Source organism: Parasteatoda tepidariorum, chromosome 6, assembly GCF_982258835.1.
Source record: "Parasteatoda tepidariorum strain Cologne lab strain chromosome 6, Ptep-v5.0, whole genome shotgun sequence".
Lineage (NCBI taxonomy): Eukaryota > Metazoa > Arthropoda > Arachnida > Araneae > Theridiidae > Parasteatoda > Parasteatoda tepidariorum.
The window spans coordinates 110,929,229-110,951,540 of NC_141760.1; the positions used below are offsets into that span (position 1 = coordinate 110,929,229).

At 32.6% G+C, this 22,312-nt stretch overlaps 1 protein-coding gene across 2 annotated transcripts in view; it reads right to left on the minus strand.

Moving 5' to 3' along the window:
* Positions 1 to 519: 519 nt before the first annotated feature.
* LOC107451892 (P protein) overlaps positions 520 to 22,312 on the minus strand; it is a 39,547-nt gene continuing 17,754 nt past the window's right edge. Inside the window, exons 7-19 of one of the 2 annotated variants that reach the window (XM_087166459.1) lie at positions 21,570 to 21,641; positions 19,929 to 20,051; positions 18,490 to 18,614; positions 18,198 to 18,309; positions 16,322 to 16,457; positions 13,052 to 13,196; positions 11,545 to 11,593; positions 10,026 to 10,128; positions 9,390 to 9,517; positions 6,419 to 6,577; positions 4,242 to 4,317; positions 3,076 to 3,169; positions 520 to 724 (exon numbers count right to left, since the gene is read on the minus strand). In XM_087166459.1, coding sequence (XP_087022585.1) covers positions 637 to 724; positions 3,076 to 3,169; positions 4,242 to 4,317; positions 6,419 to 6,577; positions 9,390 to 9,517; positions 10,026 to 10,128; positions 11,545 to 11,593; positions 13,052 to 13,196; positions 16,322 to 16,457; positions 18,198 to 18,309; positions 18,490 to 18,614; positions 19,929 to 20,051; positions 21,570 to 21,641 — 1,410 coding nt within the window. In that variant the 3' untranslated portion in view covers positions 520 to 636. The remainder of the gene's footprint in view (positions 725 to 3,075; positions 3,170 to 4,241; positions 4,318 to 6,418; positions 6,578 to 9,389; positions 9,518 to 10,025; positions 10,129 to 11,544; positions 11,594 to 13,051; positions 13,197 to 16,321; positions 16,458 to 18,197; positions 18,310 to 18,489; positions 18,615 to 19,928; positions 20,052 to 21,569; positions 21,642 to 22,312) is intronic. The other variant, XM_087166460.1, reaches the window with a different exon arrangement.

Below are 22,312 nucleotides of genomic sequence, written 5' to 3' on the forward strand. Positions count from 1 at the left end.
ATATTTTCTAAAGTTTTTATCTCGCTTCTTAAAAAATTTTGAAAATAAGGTGAATCTAATATCCAGATCTCAAAATAAAATTTATTTAAACTCAGCAAAAACCTTTCAATGTAAACCTTAAAAGGTTTGTTATGTGCTTTATGTGTAAACTTTCTAACCTTAAAACGAGATCTGAAACAATCTGTTCTATTCTACGCTCTACGGACATAACCCAAATCCAAAACCTTGGAAAACAATCTTCTATATAAAAACCTTACATCCAGGTTTACTTTGGGTTTTCAAGCGTGGAAAAATCCTTTAATAAAGCTAGTCTCAAAGTGAAAATAATATTAAATCTAGGTTATTATAAGGTTTCTTTCCGCAAAGTCTTGCTCACCTAAAATCCCCCTTGTCTTGGAAGTTTAATGGACAATGCAATTTGAGCAACCTCCTTCCAAAGGAAGCTTGGAAAATGGTGGCTCTTCGTTGTCTCTGGAGCCATAATGAGAGTAAATTGAATTTAATGCGGAAATAAATGAAAACAATACAAAACAACATTTATTACACAAAATAATAAATTAAAATATTTTCTAAAAAGTATATCTAACATCGATCAGCATGATAAATGTATATGAAAACTCTGAAGGTGGCGCTGTTTCACTCGTTCCATTCAAGCCAGATATGACAAATTAGTAGATAGACCATTGATACAGTCGTTGCCAACATCATGATTGGAAAACCTATTCTAAATTAAACGTTAGGTTTTAAATTTTTTTTCTAAGCAATATTTTTTTAAATTAATTTATGTTTTCAATATCTAAGGTGGTCCAGTGTTAAAATAAAGTAAAAAAATACACACGAGAAAACAAAATTGTTATAAATTAAAACTTGGCCAAATCACAGACGTGGAAGGTGTCATTTAAAAACACCAAAACCTGCTTGATGAAAACTAAGACTGACAAGGAAACAGATTTTGATAATTTAATATTAGTAGTCGTAAACCCAAATAATTAGGTCGGCTGTAAAATGAAATAGTTCATTGCGCTTCTCTAGCGCGACGTAAGTAAAATACCTACCTACTTACCTTCCCCCCTTTTTTTTGTACGTATTTCACTTGTGTTAATTTTTGGTTTAAGCTTTAAATAAATAAAAAATTTTATCCTTGTTGCAAATGTTTTTTTTTCTTCAGTAGAACTATTTCTATTTATTTTTTCGTGCCGCTGAGAGAAACGAAACTTAGGTCACCAAAACGGGCTCAAAACAACATAAATTAACGGTTATACTATGTTTTTTTTTTTTTCCCCTTCCTTTTTTTTCTCTATTCTTATTTTTATTTAAAAAACTTCAAAGAGGGAGAAAAGGATTGATAGATTTATGAAAATTAAGAATACAGAAAGCCTTATATTTCAATTTGTTCTCGTGGGGTATCTATTTCATTGAGGAACAAAAAACTTGTGTGCTTGCAGTCTCATAGAGTTAAGAACGGGATTGATTCCGGGTCACTGTTCCCTGAAATGTGTGAAAAGGATTGGCATACATATAAAAATAAAAAAATAGTGCGTGGAGTACCTCCGAGCGGAAGAAGTTAAACTTCGTAACCTGCGACGTTAATTGTAGAAGAATCAGCAGTCATAGAAGGATCACTAGTTCTATTCAACGACTCTTTTTCCTGTTCCGCTCGCTTCCGTGCTCTGTAATCACGGTATTGTGCATTTTTCCTTCGTGGACCTCTTGAACCAGTGGAAGTGCTTGTGATTGCCTCATCGTCTCGCCCGGGAAAATGCATTTGTATTAATAATGTATGTGAATGCGTCATAATGTAATTTCAGAAGAGAAAACCTAACAATCAATTGATATTCACAACAGACGTACCTTAACATAACCTTAAATCCGTCGCATTGTCCGTGCGATTGTTTTCACTCATTTTTTTACAATTGTTATCCACTAAATTTGAAAATAAAAAATACTACCCTATTAAATTATATGTGTATCAAATCAGACTAAAAAAATATTGAGTATTGAGTATAGTTAAGTGCGGCGAGCTCTCTGCTTATCGCTTATGAAATATTAAAAAAATATTTATAGAAAAACAATACTTTTATGACTTTTATTATTTTTATGCTAGTGAGAACCAAAACAAAAAGGAAATGAATGAGGGAAAACTGGATTCTACCACGTGATTTCCCGGCCAATAAAAATGTAGCGTTAAACGTCTAACGCAACCTTGTTGGAAGTCGCATAAGAAGTATAACTTCAATAAGAAAACTAGTACTAACAATACACTTTACTTTTTTTTCCTTTAAAAATGCTCACGTTTTTGAGCCCGATGTTTCGAGAAGTGTTTTTTCAAATGGAAAAAAGTTTCAAAGGAGCGGAGCAATTTCTTTGAAAGAAAAATATAGCACGTGTTTCATTTTCAATTTTAAATACTACTTCCATTGTTTTTGACATCAATAATTTATATTTTGATTGTTTGTTGAAACCTTGCTAATTTTTGCAAATTTCTTTGTCAAAACTTATACTTTGGAATATTTATATTTACATAATTTTGTCATTTTTAATCTTATGTATCGTAAAGTATAAACCTTACTTGTGAGTTTGTACAAGTAAGTGATACATCTTATTTTGCATTTAAAATCAATTAACGAACATAGTTTCTGATATAAACATAAAAAAATTAAAATACTATCTGTTTATTATTACTATAGAAAAATTTTACTTTATGATTCGACCGGGAATATTAAGATGCATCCGACAAAACAAATTGGCTTTTCTTAAGTTTCATTCAACCTTTGCTGTGAATGATTATCTACTTTTTTTTCATGTTTTTTTCGGAAACATTAGCTCTTCTGCATTTATATTGTGTATTTTACTATATATTATTTGCTTTACATATCGTATTATTTGGGTTTTTACTAACTTTCTTATAATAATGTATAGTATCAAGAAAATGTATTTTTAGAGACAAATTATTAGAAATTATTAAGTTTAATTGATTAGAGTCCAATTGCAATTAAATCAGATACCATTAAACTACTTAAAACTAAAAATTGCAAATGCTTAAAATTCATTAATTTAGTATTTTTAAATTCATACTTCAAGAAATCCAAATAAGAGAAACGAAAACCGTGGTGTTCAGCTATTCCAGAACTCAAAATATTCGAGACACCTCCTAACAGACTCCCGTTCACTGAAAGAAAAAAATAAAACAAGATGTTTTAAAATTTAAGAGATAAAAACAAATTCTTAAAGGGCGTTTGTGAATAATTAAAGTAGTTTTAATATCCTTTTGGAAGTAGTAAATATTTTTTTAAATCTAATAATTGGATTTTCACGAACTAAATGTCAGAGCTGTTTATCACTGACTTAAAAAATTATCACTGACTGAGAAACTCGAACTTTCAATGAAATAAAATAGAGCCAGCAGCAATGACAGGTCGATACGAATTCCGCACACGGCTCGTACCGACCACACAGTTGACATACGATATCTTCTGTGGTAGACGGATCATGGGTTAGAGTCCTCTTGCCGTCAGGCTAACAATAGAAGGTTTTCGCGGTTTCCTTCTCCATGTAAAGCAAATACGGGTTAATTTAATCAAAAAGCCCTCCAATCAAGGCAAATTTCTCCGAATATTTGATCCAGGAGTTCCCTTGTCTTCTGGATTGGGTTCAAAATTCCAAGGCTACGGAATTGAACATTAGTAGTCATAAATCCAAAAATATGTTCCTGATAAGAAGAGCGATTAAAATTTGGTCTCGTTAATATTATTTTCACTTTTCACATATTTCCCAATATCTCCGAAAGTTCTGAATAATTTCGGAAATTTTTTTATACAATAATAAAACATTATTATTCTAAATTTCACTCAAAAAATATTTTTTTGATAATTATTTATTTAAAGAAGAAAACTTTGATTAGTGAAGTTTACAAATCTTTTTTACCATTTTAAGCTGCGTAATTTGAAGGAAATGTGGATTTTTACTATTTAAAAATTTTAAAACTCTTTTTAAATAAAATGATGAAAAGCAATAAGTAATTTTCAGAATTATTTTTTTACCTAGAATTATCTTTGTACGACCGTTTTTATAATTGAGTCAATTTATTTATTTATTTTTTTTAAACACTATCCGAGATCTGGGGAAATACACATGGAAGGGGCCGAATTTTTGGCATACAAGCATTATATTACCTCTGATAAATAAATAAGTAAAACATACGTGAGACGTGCACTAAACAACCTCATGCTGTAAAATCTTACCTCCAATGCAAGCTCCAAGCGATAAAGTATATATGATTGGAGTGCAATTATCATATTTTTCATTGATTAGTTCCATCTAAAACAGAATGAATCATTTTTACATTCTTTATAGAGAAATAGATTGTATAAATTTAATGTAAAACTGTAAGTCAGTGTGATCAATACACAAATAGCAAAATAAAGTTTATTTTCACTTAGGAAGAACATTTTAATGTACCGTCATTCGGGGCTACTTTGTGCAGCGGGGGCTACTTTGTGCCAATTCGAATTTGGCATTTTTCAAGTGCTGCTATTCAGTATTATGTTTATTTCACTTTAAAAATGTGTGGAATTTGAAAATAGAAGTCTCTTCTATTACTACCAACATTTTTTCGAATTTTAAAACAATCTCAGAGTGTGTTTCGTTCATCCAATGTCAAAAATTTTCCGAGGACGTCGGATGTCGAAAAGTGTGCGTGGAAACTTTAGCTGTGAAATGCAAAGACGTTGATAAAACAATTGTCGTAGGTGCAAAATTTTTTATTTATATATTAATAAACAATTATATCATGTTAGCTATAAAAAAAATTTGAAAATTAATAACAAATAAACGGAAAATGAAAAAAAATGCACTTTGGGGCTACTTTGTGCAAAGCTTCATTCGTTTTTTTTTTCGACAGAAAAATGGTCAGACGTTATAAAAAAAAATACCTGGAACGAGAAACTACCGTGATTACAATTTAGAAAAGCTGCAACAATGTTTGCAAGCAGTTGCTGGTGGTATGTCGATTGCAGAAGCTTCTCGGAAGTACAAAATCCACAGAAATACTATCTCTAATAAAATTCACTAGAAACACGTGAAACTTCCTGGTAAACTATTATTTTTCTTCTACAAAGATTTTTCTAATGAATTAATCAAACGATTTAACACATTAAAATATGTTTTATAGGACATCAGGTGATTTTGACAGAAACTGAAGAGCAAGTTCTGTCATGTCCATTCAAGGATGTTATGTTCAAATTTAACAATATTATAAATGTTAATGAATATGTAATAATTATTATTTTTGAAATTTCATCCATTTCAATGTTCAAAAAATGTATATGGTTTCCTTTTGCTTAAACTCAAATGTTTTGAAATAAACATTCTTTTTAAGAAAAAATTCTTCAAAAAAAAATGTTTTTTAACGCTGAAAATTATTTTCAAACTAATATCTTTACATATCTTGATGTTTTTGTCTTTAAAAATGTCAACAATTAACTTTTTTAACAATTTTATATCAATATTTTACTAAAAACATGATTATTAAACTGAATTCCTATCGCTGCGCAAAGTAGCCCCATTTGGGGGCTACTTTGTGCAAGGTATGTTTTGACTTATTATTCGTAAATATTACATACAAATAATGCCAATATTGATCAAATTCACTCGTCTGAGTCCAGTTATGAATATAATATCGATAAATTTTACTAAAGTTTAAATTAACATAGTTTTTTTACATGACAAAGTCAAAAACTGCGAAATCCTGCACAAAGTCGGTTAGCCTAAAAAGGGTTTTTATACGATTTACGTGTTAACCTACTAACCTTAAAACGAGGTCTGTGACAATCTGCTCTATTCTACGCACATTATCCTCATCCAAAACCTTGGAAAACAACCTTCTATATAAAAATCTTAAATCGAAATTGACTTAGGGTTTTCAAGCATGAAAAAATCTTTTAATAAAGCTAGTCTTAAGGTGAAAATAATCTTAAATCCAGGTAATTATAAGGTTTTTTTTCGCAACGTCTTGTATGCTCAGCTAAAATCCACCTTTGTCATGAAATTTTAATGAACAATGCATTTTGATCCCATCGCTAGTGTGACTTCAGCTATAACGCAAATGGACCTAAGAGACAATGCTTTTTTAAAAAAAGCTTTAAAAAATGATTTTTAATCCTTTTTGGATGAAAGGTTTGAAACTGCAACATTTTTGTTTCGTTGAAAAAAGGTTTTTAGTAAAAACATTTTCGTGACAATAAAAATAAAATTTCGACACAAGGTCGCCGTAAGGTTACATGCTTTCTGGATAGGGAGAAACATATGCAGTATGATTATTGTGAAAATTATAAAAATAGTATTAAAAAATATATATCTATATAATAAAAAAGTACAGCTGTTAAAGTAACTCTGGTCACTTTCAAGACACTGAACTCACCACAGCTGCAGAGAAGGGCAGAGCAACACTTGAAGATAAAGCAGAAACCCAGACAGTAAAAATCAAGGCAATCATCAGGCTGTAATTTTCGTCCAAATTTGTTATGAAATATTGAGCTTCGTGCACCAGATAGCTGACTAAATCTAGTTTCACAAGAGCCTGTAAAAAGAGACATACGTTGAACGTATCTTTTGAAAAACATTGATTTCATGAAATATTACACATCGCACCTCGACCAGAATAATTTCACACATATGTGTATATATAAAATTAAAATGTATATAATAAACACATACCCTAACAGAAATTAAGGTCTCGTATATTTTAATTTAATCACCTTTTCATAACATGAGATTGTCAGTAGCGACTTGATATCTACCCAGCAGATTCAGATCAATGAGTACAAAATTATATAGGGAGTAAATACTGCTTTCGCTCAATCATGGGTTTAGTTAGAATTCGCGCCCACTTCGTCTGACTACCAAAGCGGTTGAGCTATCCCTTCTGCAGAGGATTGAAATTGTGATGGCATGTCTTCAGATCGTCCTCAGGGTTGCTTCCCATACCATCGCCAATAACCCATTGTAAGCAGTGATGGATCAGCGTTCGCCTTCCAATGAGGTGAAGTGGGTTCAAATCCCACCGATGGCTGGTTGATACGAATTCCGCATCCGGCTTGCACCGACCACAGTGCCGATGTAAAATATTCTCAGTGGTAGACGGATCATGGATTAAAATTCTCTCGCCTCCCTGGATAACTATAGATAGTTTCTCTGAGTGTCTTCGCTGTAAAACACAAATGCAGGTTAGTTCCATCAAAAAAGTCCTCCACGAAGGCAAATTTCACCCAGTACTTGATCCAGGAAATCCTTTGTTCTCTCGATTGCGTTCAAAATTACAAGACTAGGGAGTTGAACATTGGTAGTCGTAAATCCAAAAAGATTGGGTCAGCTGTTCAACGACGGTTATAAAATATAAAGTAGCCCATTGTGGCCGTGGTGGCTTAGGGGTTTGATATGTTGCCTCCCAACGAGATGAGCCAGATTCGAATCCCAGCGATGACTGGGATTCGAATTCCGCACCCGGCTCGTACCGATCACAACACAGTGATGTCGTAAAATATCCTCAATGATAGACGGATCGTGGATTGGAGCCCCCTTGCTATCAGGCTAACCGTGGGAGACTTTCCGTGTAACGCAAATGCGGGTTAGCTCCATCATTAAGTCCTCCACGAAGGCATGTTTATCCAGAAGTCTCCTTTAGATTGAGTACAAAATTTCAAGGTAATGGAGTTAATAGTCGTAAATTCAAACATTGTGTCGGTTGTTCAACGACGGTTATAAATTAGCCAATTGTGCAGTGCGATGTAAATAAAGTACCTTCCTACCATTGGTTACAAAATTGTAGAACTAAGACCTCCATGATCTACAACAGGCTTTAGTGGAATGATTTACATTACCTTATCATCTAATTCTACGATTTTTTTTAATTTTTCGATCACCTTATGTCTTGATGACTTTATTTCCTGGCATCCTTTCTTCTCTGATTCTTTTATTTCCAGATCCTTTTATTTTTCGAATCCCTTGTCTTTAAATCTCTTTGCATTCTGATCTCTTTAATTCTTGATCTGTCTCTTTTTCTTGATCCTATTATTTATTTTTTGACCATTGTTCTACCTCGTCTTCTTATTGTGATTCGAAACTTCTTAACCCACTCTTTGAAACATATCTCGGTAGTTAATTGTCGAAATTTTAATGAGCAGCTATCTTTTGAGACTCTAACAAATATGTGTTTGTATTGTTCGCTCACCAGGAGTTGGCACTTGGCTCCATCTCTTCGGATGCTGTTCATTTCAGAGAGGAGACGTTTGGCGAAAAACCTTCAATGCGCGCCAAACAGAGAAGTTTTTTTTTTCTTCCCATCTATTACTTTGCTTTATCGTCTGTTATATGTTGTTAAACCTTTTGAAACTCTCGCTAGCTTTAGGCTTAAAAACTGCGGTTTTATGAAAAATGTTATATTTATTATGTAATATTTTTTATTAATTAAATAATTTGAACCAGTTTTTATATTATTATATAAAGTATATATTCATTTCAAGAATAAAACCTTAATAATCATTTTCATTAGTAAGTAATACATAATACTATTGATGATTTATACGAGTGTTATTATTTTTTTAAAAAACTTTTTTACGTTGTCACATACTATTAAACATGGCTTTACTGAAGCTTTTTTTTTACTTGTTTTAATTCTTGAATTTAACTGTTTTCTTAAAATTTAATAATTTTGAGTGAAATTTATTTTTAATTTCGATACTTTATGTTTTTTGCTAAAAAATTTTAATTTTTTGAAATGCAGCTATTAAAAAGCTCGATGTGCTTAAGTACTATTCACAAGTGAATGCAGTTTGTAAAGCAAGTAAGTATTTTATTCAAGTTTGTATAAATGAGTATTTTTATAAAACTGCATTGTTTATTTAATAATATTTTTGTTTGTTGAATGAAAAATTATTCAAAGTTTATTTGCATAATAAAAAAAAACGAATTTGTTATTAAAAATTTATTTTTCCTAAAATTACTTCGCAGTCAAAGTTTTTGGAATAATAAATTAGTACTGAAACTGGGAAGAAGTTCTTTAGCAGGTGTTCACGGTCATATAAAAAGAATCATTATTTAATATTGACGTTGTTGCAATATTCTAAATATTACCAGAAATACTCCTAATGATAGGTTTCAAATATACCTGCATTCAAAAAACGATAACAAGAACGCGACTCCATCAAACTTAGTAAATATTTAATATCAATATTTTTTTCATTTATTATTGTCTCCTGGTTTACGAACAATAGTAGCCACATTTGGTGCTTATTAACGGATGTGTTATAATTACGTTTATTTCTCCCAAGTCCTTCAGTTGTAAGTAAAAAAAAAATTAAAACAATCTGACAATGTTAGAAGAAGGGCCTTACTTTAGTAAAAATGTAATAGGAAGCTAGAAATAGTAATGTGGACCATTCGATTCTGTTGATTAGACTCTCCATACTGTTCAAATCCGTAAGAACAAGTAGGCACAACGCTCCAAGAACTGCTGTCCATCCTACAAAACAATAATTATAACTATATTTAAATATATAACTATATAAAAAATACATTCTTAAAAAAAGGAATAGTGAGGTTTCAACTGTTGTTGATTAAAATAAATTTTGTTAAAAAAAATATAGTGAGACACTATATAAATATATGAGAGAAGAGGTGCCTAGAAAGTTCTCAATGATTAAGGCGTTTCGCCCACACTGGGTTGTCGACAAAGACTAAGGAATGATTATGATGATTTATTTTTAAACGCAACGCTCAGGGATAACATTTCGAGATATGAGTGTTTTAACTATGTTACTAATTCTAGATTTTTAACACAGTTTAATACAGTTTTGAACAGCTTAGGATGTCTCTTTGAAATACATGCCCCTAAGTGTCCGTATCCTGTCCAAAAACAGGAAATGCTCGCCTGTTACAGAAACAAGTCAGTTACAAAATGAAGTCAAGATCATTCATACAATCATTATTCCCCAGAGTTATTTCATAAATCATATTTAAATGAAATATACCTGATGTGATATTCAAGGGTGCATTCCTCAATAGTAGTAAAACGAGCACCGCTGTCATCACTGCACAAGATTTGTAAAGCAGATATTTATTCTTCTTTTTCATCTAGAAATTAATAAATACTTATATACAGGGTGTCCAAAAATACATGGAAAATGGTCATACGGAATACCTCGTGACAAATGCTTATCGGATACAAAATCCTAATTACACGTGTGAAACATTTACAGTGATACTAAACTTGATCTCCTAATCTTATCCCTTGGATTTGGGACAGCTTTGAAATCTTAAATAGGAACTCTTTTTTTTCCCCATTGAAGTTTTGGATTTTCCAGAAAAAGTACTACAATTTGGCACACAAGTTTTAGCGTTTTGGTTCATAGTCGGTGCTATATATACAAAATGAAAATGTCATAAAAAAACTTTAAAATTGAGATATTTCATAAAATATATTATAACCGTATAATATATTATTAATAATCGAATCATAAAATATATTATTTTACATTATAATCGTAGTTGAACAGCTGACCGAATTTTGAGTTTACGGCTAACAATGCTCAACTCCGTAGCCTTGTAATTTTGAACCCAATCCAGAAGACAAGGGAGCTCCTGGATCAAGTATTGGGAGAAATTTGCCATCGTGGAGGACTTTTTGAGGGAACTAACTCGCTTTTGGGTTACATAGACAAGAAAACAACGAAAACCTCCCACGGTTAACCTGATGACCAGGGGATTCTAACCAATAATCCGTCCACCAAATAGGATATTTTACGTCTGCACTGTGATCAGTATGATCCGAGAGCGGAATTCGAATCAACCAGCAGCCACCGGGAATCGAACCCGGTTCACCTCATTGGGAGGTGATTGCTCTATCCCCTGAGCCACCACGGCTTTCATAAAATATTCGTCAGATCGAAAAAATAAAAACAAACATTGATATTTTGAAAATCTTTCTAATAAATCGACTTCCTTCCTAATTTTTGCACACTTAAAAATTGTAATTATTTAAAAAATTATTACAATTTTAAAAATACTTTAATTACAAACTGCAAAGAATTAGTATAAATATTTAATAAAGAGTAACTAAAATGACATTTTCTTTTTTGACCTGAATAGGAATTGTTTTTAAATTTACTTGGTTTTAAAACATTTCATTTGTTTATTTTTAGTTTTTGATTCGATGTGTATTTCCCGAGTTATTTGACCTTGTTATTTGAATAGGTCTAATTGTTCCAGAGAAATAACATTTAAAGAAATTAAATTTTTATTTTTCAGGAACTATACGACCGATTTTTCTAAACTTTGAATATAAATTTTAAAAAAGAAATACCTTGAAGGAACTTTTTAACATCATCTTACATGATGTAAAAAAGATCCTATCTTAGTGAATATTACAATTCAACTTTTTTCTAATATTATTAAATTAAAAATAATTGTAGCTTAAAAATAATAGTATTATAATCTAATATTATTTTAGTTAAATTATTCAAGTTTTGTAATTTTTCGTTTAATACTTACAGAATTGGTTAGTTCCGTTAAAGTTGTTTTATAATCATCTATTGACATCCTGCAAACGAAAAAACATTCCTCAAAACAAACCATTAATAACTCAGTTATAAACTTTCAATAATATTTCTTAAAATTACATTAAAATATATCAAATAAGCTGAATTTTCGATAAAATCCTAGAATAGTCCACCTCTTGGCGACTTTCTGAAATCTTGCCAAGTTGGCAATTATTACTGGGAACAATGTTGCTTTTTAATTATTAAAAATAAAAAACAATTTATTCAAACAACATTAACAATTCATTTAAATTATTAACATTTCAATAATTAACAATTTATCTAAACAATCATTTATTGAAATTCCACGAAATATCTCTCAAAAACCTAGTTAGGCGAGATTTGAAAAACTTGCTTGGATTGTTTTAAAAAATCGCCACGGGTGCAGTGTGTTGTTGTTAGTGTCTTGAAATTCCGACAGTGGATTAAATGGCAATTGTAGAGCCCCCCCCCCCAATTTTTCTCATAAGTTTCACTTGTTATAAATTATATTTTACCGACAGGCATATATGGTGGTCAGGGACCTGACCTCATCTCAGAAAGATCCCGGGCTCACTTCGGACATGGATGCAATTTCTCTCTCTCATTTTTATCTGTTATTTTATGTTGTAGGGGGGGAGGCGTTGATCCACTTATATGATGCCCACGAAAAAGACATCAACAGTACCATGTTGCCAAATGGTATGAGAAATAAAAATTATTGTACTTTAAGTAATTCTGTTTTTTTTTTTTTTTTTTTTTTTTTTTAACTATTTAACATCGGTAATTTTTGCTAGCTCACAACTCTATTTAATCAATATAGAAATTTTAATAATAAAAAGTTTCATACTTGGTAACGGAAAGGGAATAAGAGTGGAGAGTGGGGAAATTATGCATTTTCGAGATGCCTATTCATTTTAGGAAAAGTATAATTCTCATCATAGAAAACTGTCTTAAAACACTCATTTGGAAAATGTATTGAGTTGAAAGGTTATAGAGAGGGATTCAACAAATCAGACAAAAATTTGGAGAGGCGGCACTGCACATTATAAGAATTGAGAATTACATAACAGTCCATGACCAGAAATGTTAAACGCACGCCGTTTTATTTATTTAAATTAGTTTTATTTCATGTTTCCTAATAATTGTTGTCGAAAAATTGCATTCAATAGCACCTGATTGTAGTTCACTTGTTAGGAGACTAATTCGATTACCAAATCAGTAAAATACGAAATTCAGCTATTTCTGATCAACGAATGCAATTTCTAAAAAATAATTATTAGAAAACATGAAATTGAAAGAACATAAAATTAAAGTAAATATTTCGATGCACACGAACAGTCAGTCCATAATAAGAACGACATCCCTAGCAATGAACGATGACATTACCGGACAGGCTATGCAATTCTCAATCCTTATGATATGCCGTATTGCCCCTCCGAGTTTGTAACAGTTTTGCTGAATCATCCCGTGTTTCATACTTAGAGTCATATAATTTCCTCCTCATCAGTGTCTCTAGTGTGGCCATTTTTCTCTCCAAGATTGCCTTGACGCTCTCCTCTTCTCTCGAATAATTAGAGATAGAATTGTAAGACTTCTTCCACACACCCAGTTCTCGTTTTACCTCTAAACCCATATGAGAAAAAGAAAAATTAAATATCATTTGTATTTACGGTGCGGCTTTCAGGAGAACTCCTCCAGACATCAGTCTCCCGTCGTGGCGGGTACCATGGTTACGAGGAAAAGTCACTTCGAATAAGCGTGTGAGGTGAATAGTTTTGTCTTCATCTTTGCATAGATCAGCGTGAACGACGCCCTCATTCCTCCATTGCACCGCCATTAGAAATGTGCTCTCACTTGTAACCATAGCAGCAGACAGCCCGCGACTGTTAGTCTGGAGGAGGTCTCCTCAAAACCTCACAATACATGAGTTCCAGTCTATGGATGATGATTTATACATCAGTGGGCACAGTGTAGTTTGTCTAAAGTAAGAACTCCCCTAGCCATTCGTCTGGACCCGTGGCGGTGACAATGGTAACGAGGTATAACTATTTCAAGTAGAGGTGTGGGGTCGCTGTTAAGAACAGGTTTCGGGTCGGGCGATGGCGAAAGAATCTTTTTCTTCTGTATATTGTATTATCCCTAGAGTGAAGAAAAGCTACCCTCCCTGAAATGCGCTATACTTGTTTCCACAGCAGCAGACGACTTCAGACTTTGTGACGGGGGGAGTTCTTAGGTTAGCTAAACTATACTCTTTTCATTGACAGAAATTTATGGTTATCCTGTCTCGCCATTTGGCTATCGTGTATGCTCACTTATCGACTGTTATCAATTATTTAAGCTAGTATTTGTTTCATTCAAGTGGCGATTGATCTATATTCATGAATTGAAATTTGCAAGGATATCAGTATTATAGAGAATATTAATTCAATGTGAAAAAAAATATTTTTGTTAATGTAAAAGAACATAGTAAGTAATGAAACAAATATTTCCTTGCAATAAGCTTTCTTCTAATTTTAAATATGCTCACAAAATTATCACTTTAAAGAACCCATGCGAGAAAAGAGCCACCTAGCTAAGGCATGAGCGGTGGGACAAAACAATCCAGAAGCAAAAATATAGCCCAATCAAGGTTTACCCAAACATGCGATTTCTTTAAAAATGAAGCAAGCCTGCCTCTTCTTTCAAAAATTAAAATTTAAATTATTCTAATCGATATTGCCTTAATATTTAACTGGATCAAAAGTTAGAATAAAAATCTTTTAAATGGTAAAAAAAAAAAATTTGATATTCTAATTCATTTCTACAAGGTCCGGCTATTAATTTCCAGTACTGACGTAACTGTAGGAGAAAGAAAAGCCGGAAGATGGCGCTAATGATTGCATATTGAAGAGTGTTTTCTTGCGCATGTGCAGTGCAATCGGCGCCATTCTGAAGTGAGTGGTTTTCGTGGAAAGGGGCATTAAAACGGAGCTCTTAAATTCCTGTTGTCGAAGTGAAATGGAGCAAAGAATTAACATTAAATTTTGCTTCAAATTGTGCAAGACAGCTGCAGAAACCTACAAATTGTTAAAAACAAGTTTACAGCAAGGAAGCATTATCTCGCTCAAGAACTTTTGAATGGTTTAAACGCTTTCGAACGCGAAAGCGTGGAGGATGATCCGCACACAGTTCGGCCGCAGTTCGTACGCAAGCCGGCAGCAAATGAAAAAGTTCGCGTCCGCACATTGCGTTTGCTGTGAGGCGATTCTCAGCTCAGCATGGTGTCGTTGAGTCGCAGCATCCACCATACCCGCCAGACCTAGCACACACTTTTTCCTGTTTCTTAAGCAGAAAAATTCACTGAAGGGAACAAGATTTCAGGATGTCGAAGCCTTCACGAAAACTGTAACGTCACTATTAAAGAGCATTCCAAAAGAGGACTTGAAAACTTCTTTCCGAAATTTGTACAGCCGAGCACAGACGTGCATTACGGCTGATGGGGATTACTTCGAATAATATTAAATGGCTATGTGTTTAACTTTTTTTTCTTCTGAGTTATTCCATGAGTCCTGGAAATTAATAGCCAGACCTTGTATGATTCGATGAAATAAAAGGAATAAATAAATAAAAACATATTCGAAAATATCACCTCGTAAGATTAGCAACAAAGAGCTAGTGTTGACTTTCTAACCAGAACTCTGCTTGATGTGTTTCCGGGTTAATTTTATTCATACTTTCTTCCAGGGTCACCGGAATGGGAGGTCAATGTGACCTCCCAAATATTTTCACTACTCGGCAAATTTTGTTTACTCACTCGGTATATTTTTGAAAATTCATTTTCTCTTATTTTATTTTGAGAACACAAATGAAATTACGAACGACGCGTCTTACTTTGTTTAAGTTTCTATTTAGTATAAATTTAGTGTTTTGTGCGGGGAGGACTCCCCAATGAATGATCTGTGGGTCTGCCCCACAGTTGCTGGCAACATCTACGACAGATACTGGAATGCTAGGGAGCAGTTGCAGGCACTGAACTGGCTGATCTTCTGTTTATATTTCTTTTGTTGATATTCTATTTAATGTTTCTTTGTTCTAATTGTTTTTGTATTTCGAATGTTTTAATGTTTTTAATTTTTTTCTTAATTTGTTGTTATTCCGTGTGGATCTGTGAAGAGTGTTTTTGCGCTCTAGCGAAAGATGTACACATCAAGTGCTGCTGCTAGAAATAAAATAAAAAATTCAATTTTATTAAAGCCCTTACTTCCTGGACAAACTGGTACCCGTTGATCTGAAGCTGGGTGGGCTTCAAGCCACTACTGGGGATCGAAACCCGGTTTTTCACAACGGTTTTGCCATCCTAAAAGTTAAGAACTGGAAAACAATTGCTGGGAGAAGGGCAGAATGGGAAAAGCTTCTGAGGAAGGCCCAGGCCCACAAAGGGCTGTCGTGCCAATGCTGATGATAATTGCCTTACCTATTGACCAATCACAGCTCATTGACTCGAATAATTAAGTATAAAGTCGTTAAATCGATAGTATATTAGTGGAAAAAATTTACATATTGTGAAATTATTAGCTAAATTTTTTTAAATTTTAATTGAAGCTGAAATGAATTACATGCTTATTAATGATTCGATCAAATTCGAAATTTCATCCGGTTAAATGGAAATTTCCCCCTTCCAATCGCGTCACCCCTGAAAATTGAATTATTGAAATCACCATCCATATACTTTCAGAAAAAGATGTTCTTAAATGTCTAGATGTCCTTACCTTCAACTTCCAGCGGCTTCTTGAATCTCAACCAGGAGACGTCTCTGTACTTTAATCTCCACAAAGCATAAGCAGCTAAAAAGGTCAGAAGAACCGCAGGAAACATATGAAGAGCATATTGGCCGTATTCAATCTTCTACGGAAAGATCAATGGGGGCTAATTCAAAATAATGTGAGGCACTACGAAAAATTGTATCATACTGTCTGGCAATAATCGGCTCTATACTTGATGGTGGCATTCGCGGTAGATTATTTATTTTTAGATGAAGATAATGTTTGGAACAAAAAAAATTAGTTTCTGCTTGTTTCTGGTTGGTTTGAGCTGAGTGACGCCACTCAACCGCGAAATGGCCCCACAGTGGACTGATCGTTAAGACACGGTACCCAGTAGAACACCGAAGTCAAGCATCACTGATTGCTGTCAGTAAGCGGGTGAGTGACCACTCTGATCAGCTTGCGTAGGGACCGAGGATGCGCGGTATCGGTACTCGTTAAACTGTTCCACCGTAAAGTGGTAGACTTCGCGCGCATGTTTTCGGGCTACCTAAGCGGGAGTGCCATCTCCTTTGCAGAGGATCAAAATTTTGATGGCATGTCTTCGGATCATCCTCGGGGATGTTTCCCGGACCGTCGCCAATAGCCCATTGTTCAACTCTAGTGCTTTGTAAATAAAGTACCTACCTATCAGAAGCGAAATGAACAGCCCTTTCAACCTTTTCACAAGATTATTTCGTGATTGCCAGACAGTATTAGATTATTTTGTAAGACCCAGCACGTTGATAATATCAATTGCAAATTTATGCCGAATCTAAAAAGAGAAATTTTAAAAAAATATCGAAAGAGTCTCATAAGTAATGGTATGAGCTTTAAGGGATAGAATATGATAAAACAGACATTGAATAATGGTCGCAAATATAAAGGGCGATCGTTATAGGGAAGAAAGTGAGCAAAAAAAAAATAGTAGTGATACTTAATTTTAACACTTCATGTAACATTTAATAGATAAATACAAGATATGAAATAATTCGTTCGAATTGTACCTAGGGTGGTAAAATAATGCATTCTTTTTTCCTGGTATTTCAAATGCAAGTTAGCAACCCCGATTACGGATATTGCTTCTGACAAAAGTATTACTAGAAATATATATTAAGAGTGACCATTACGAAACATCCTGCATATTAAGAGTGTTAAAACACAAAAAATTCTGAATACCAATGATTTCTATGCAAAAGATTATTTTAATGGAAGTTATAGTTTCATCATTTAGCTCTGTGGTTTTGCCTGTTTGTTGTACTGTTGCCTGCACAACAGTTGGTAACACATCTGTAAAGATTTTATTTTTTCAAATCTCTTGCCCACTATAAAGCAGCGTTCCATCGGCTTCAGCCATATAAGATGGACGCTGCTAGGGTCTACAATCCTATATCAACTTAATGTAAATACTGCTGTTGCATCATGTTTTGTAATTGTATTCTGTTTTTAATAAATGCCACGGGTGGTGCTCCGGTCGACTTGGTGGATCGGGCATGTGCGCCGTGTGTCGGTCAGCAGTCCTCTTGGGCGGACTGTCGTGGTGAAGAGTTGTCTCATGCAAATGCCCAACTGATCGGCGGGAAAACCTTATTCCTCATTGTTTCATCATTCAAATGTTATGCTTCGCTTTCGGTTAAATGGTTATATAATAATAACTCAAGTCAGTTCATATTATATACTAACATACTCACATTAAATCTATTTAAGATATATTATCTCGAAAGCTTTTAAAATAAAATTTATATAAAAAAAATTTCATTATTTCGTGGATTTTCTTACAATTTCTACAAAAATTTTCATTTTGATAAGATTTCTTAACTTTTATGTCAAAACAGAGACTTACTGTAGTTTGATACTTCTTAAAAGTTGAATAGCACAGAATGCTTCCTGTATTGGAAAATATCACTAATGCAATGAGAATGTGTTTTGGATCTATATTCATAGCTTCACACAACCTGGAAATATATATATATATAAATTGTTTCATTGACTAGTACCAATTGCCATTGATTAATACTAATTGCCATTGATTAGCACAAATTGCCTGAAACGGCTCTTGTTTTAATGAATTTTTTTTAACAACGATATAATTTCATTCTTAAGAAAGATATTCTAAATAAAAGCTTGATCAGTACCTAATGGCTACAGCTGTCATCAGAATAAGTGTTGTGAAAGGGTCCAGAAGGGCCGATAGTAGAAAAGTCGACAGAAAGAGAGATGTCAGCAGAAACCACGTATGTCCTCCGGTACATTTATAAATCTGAAAAGTAAAAGATTTTCAAAAATATCGACGAAGCTATGTTTTCGACATACATACTTATACATGCCATTACCACTGCCTAATTTAAAACAAAAATCTTGCAAGCTATTAAAAACTAATGTGGATTAGTTAAAATTAAAGTGAAAGCAACAAAAAAAAATTACGTTATATTAAACCTACCCATATTGATACAACCACTTTATGTCATTTTCTCTGATTTATTAACTCCCCTAAAAATGTTATTTACATTGTTCTTCCACTAAACTCTGGTAAGCTTAAAACATATACTGGTAAGCTTAAAACATATGGTAAGCTCTAAACTGGTAAGCTTAAAACATATGTTTCTTATCAAGTTTAAGATGTAGAAGTCGGTCTCTCACAAAGAGCCATAAAAAGTCAAGATGAACCAGATAAGGCCAGATAAAAGATTATTTTCTGAAGTTAATGGGCAATAATTCGTCGATGAAGATAGTCCCAGAAAGTTCCCACCGTCAGAGTGGCGAGATACTTTTAGCGAATCAAAACCTTTAAATTTTATAAATGGAATGACGTTTCATTGATGTAAGAAAATCCTTGCAACCACGCCCTCTCAGAATCTCACTTTAAAAGCTCAGGACAGGCAAAATTGCGTCGCCTAAGTCTCTTCAATTATCTAGCCTTTAAAGACATAACATTACATATATATATATATATATATATATATATATATATATATATATATATATATATATATATATATATATATATATATATATATATATATATATATATATATATATATATATATATATATATATATATATATATATATATATATATATATATATATATATATATATTCCCTTTCTCACGCCGACCCGAGCTAAAACCTGCCTAAACAGTGACCCCACACCCCTACTTGAAATAGTTATACCTCGTTACCATAGTTACTTCCACGGGTCCAGACGAATGGTTAGGAGAGTTCTTACTTTAGACAAACCATATGTACCAGAGTACTTCAAAGAGCGTTGTTTGCTGAGGGGAGTTAATCTTCCCCAAGATCAGATGGATAATCAGCATCCATCGCATGATTGACATGCAATGTATCATACCAGCCATGTAATATTAATTTTTTGTAAAAGAAATATTTTTTATAATTGCTCCATGGAGCAAAAAGCTTTTACAAGTACAGTATCTATGAATGGTATCGTACATATACCATCTTTTTTGTTCCTTATCTTTTGATTAATAAATAGGCTTCATGAATAAGTGATTTTATTTCCCGCACTTTTATTTGCCGGCATTAGACATTAATGTATTTGAAGTTTAACTCACCATGACTGCTATAAGTTCAAATAGTCCTGTATCACAAAGCATGGATGTTATGAATAAAATTCCAAAGATAAGGCTCAAAGTTTCCAAATTGGTCCAACCAACAACTTCATGCACAGATGGTCTCTGGAAGAAATAGTCTTAGTTGGTCATTTTAAAATCTGAAATCGACTTTTATTGTATACATACTACTGCTTAACCTTTTCCTTACGGCAGGTACGACGTAAGGACCACCTGTGATTTTAGAGCAGGGTACGCAGTAAGAAAAGGGTTAAGTGCAGAAATCAGTTGTTCTAGGGATTATGTAGGTAATTTGAGCATATACTAGATGATCCGTTAAAATACCGAATATAGTTTTATTTCCTAGTTTATCTGAAAATTACGCATGTAGTCTACAATTTAATATGTTTTTTTGCACTTTATCTACTATTTACTTGTTAAAGTGAAAATATAATCTATGCTTAAACAACGGCAACGGTTCTAAACGCGTAAATTAACTTAATATCTTTACTGATATCTTGAAAATCAAGCTAATATAAAACGATAAATGTTTGATGGAATTAATCATAAATCAATTAAAAAATTGAAACTCAAGGAATCAAAAGGTTTAAAGTGTAATGACATTAACATAATGCTACTTCTTAATTATTTTTTAGATCAAAAGATTCAAATTATGAATCCACCGTCGCAAATTGTTGACAAATTGTATGACACGAATCGCAAAACCAAATTAAAAATTAAACGAAATAGGGAAGACGCAGGAAAGGGAAATAAAAAACAAACTTTTGAACTTTAAATATTTTAAAAACCTTTTAATGTGCACACATAATCTAGGTAAAGTGTAGAAAACTCCTGATTCCACACTTTGTTTACACTAGTTAACCCGCAGACCAACGAGGTTATGTATTCATTCACGGCTTTCGAGCTTCAGCGGTAACACAAATACTGGTAAAAAGGTTCAAATGTAATAAAATTGTGTAAAATATAGTCTAAAATAAGTACATTGAATTCTCCCATCTTAAGTCTTTAATGATTTTGCTCTAAAGGCATATAACCTGATTATAATGAGCTTGAAAAATATCACTAATTAGAAAATACTGGAGACTTATCCCTCTAGCCTTGTGCGTCACAAAATCCGTCTACTTGATCCAGGTGTTCCCTTGTCTTCAGGACTGGGTTCAAAATTATAAGGTTACAGAGTTGAACATTAGAAGTCGAAGATACAAAATTTGGGTCTGCTGTTCAACGTAGAATTATCTAGGTGTCGTGAAGAATAACAAGGGTGATTGATTAAAGTGCCAAAAAAAATTCTCAAAATTACTTAGGTAATTTGTCAATTGCCTAGATAATCGGCCTATTACTAGATCATCCTTAAAGTAAAATTAAGATCTTTGCTCGCAGGTTGACAAAACGCTTCTGTGTGCTTTAATTAACATAATGTAATTAATTTATTTTTCGCTACCAAAGAAATCAAAAGGTCTGCTATCAAACAATCGACGCATTAGTTAAATGAGGGAAACAAACTTTTGAACTTTAACCATACGGAGACAGTTAAGGAGCACCTTATTGATTCCAAAGTTAAGAACAAGTCATCTTACAAGTCAAGAATCATCTTACTTAACATTAATGATTCAACGTTCTCACCTGATCCACAATAGTCAAGACAGCAATGGCAGTTATAGCTGTTACCATAGCAGCCAACGTCTGAGGGAGAATCTGCGGAGAGAATGATTTATCATACTTTTTTCTTAAACATCATAGATATATTTTAAGACATTTAAAATAAAATAAAAACTATTTTAAAATTAATAAATTTTAAAATTAATAATAATTACGGGCTTAAAGAATATAAAAATAACAATCAATTTTATTTTCATTATTCTAAACAAATTTTTAAATTATTGGTGATTCCATGAAAAATTTTTTGCCTCAGATGTTACTAAATGGTAATTATTAACTAAATGTAAAAAAAAAAAACATATTTGTAAGATTCATTATTTACTTCAAAAAGCACTATTTATCAATTTTATTTGAGACCATCATATTTTTTTGAAATTTAAACAACTCATATTAAATATATTTCATGTTTTAAAATACTTGACAGTTGACATTATAATGTAAATAAATTGAAAGTTACAAGTTAAACTAGCAAAAACTAGCCACACTAGTAAAAGAAAAAAATTTATATTTATGTCATATTGTTATATTTTTACCCCGGGCACGTTTTTTAGCTACCTTACCACGCTATCTACCTTTTTTTAAGTAAATTTGTAAGAATTGTTCAAGAATTACATTAAGAAGAAATTAACAGTTTAAAAATGTTCTTATTTTAAATTGTCATGTTTATGGATATTAAAACTACAAACAGAGAAAACTTTCTGGCTGTG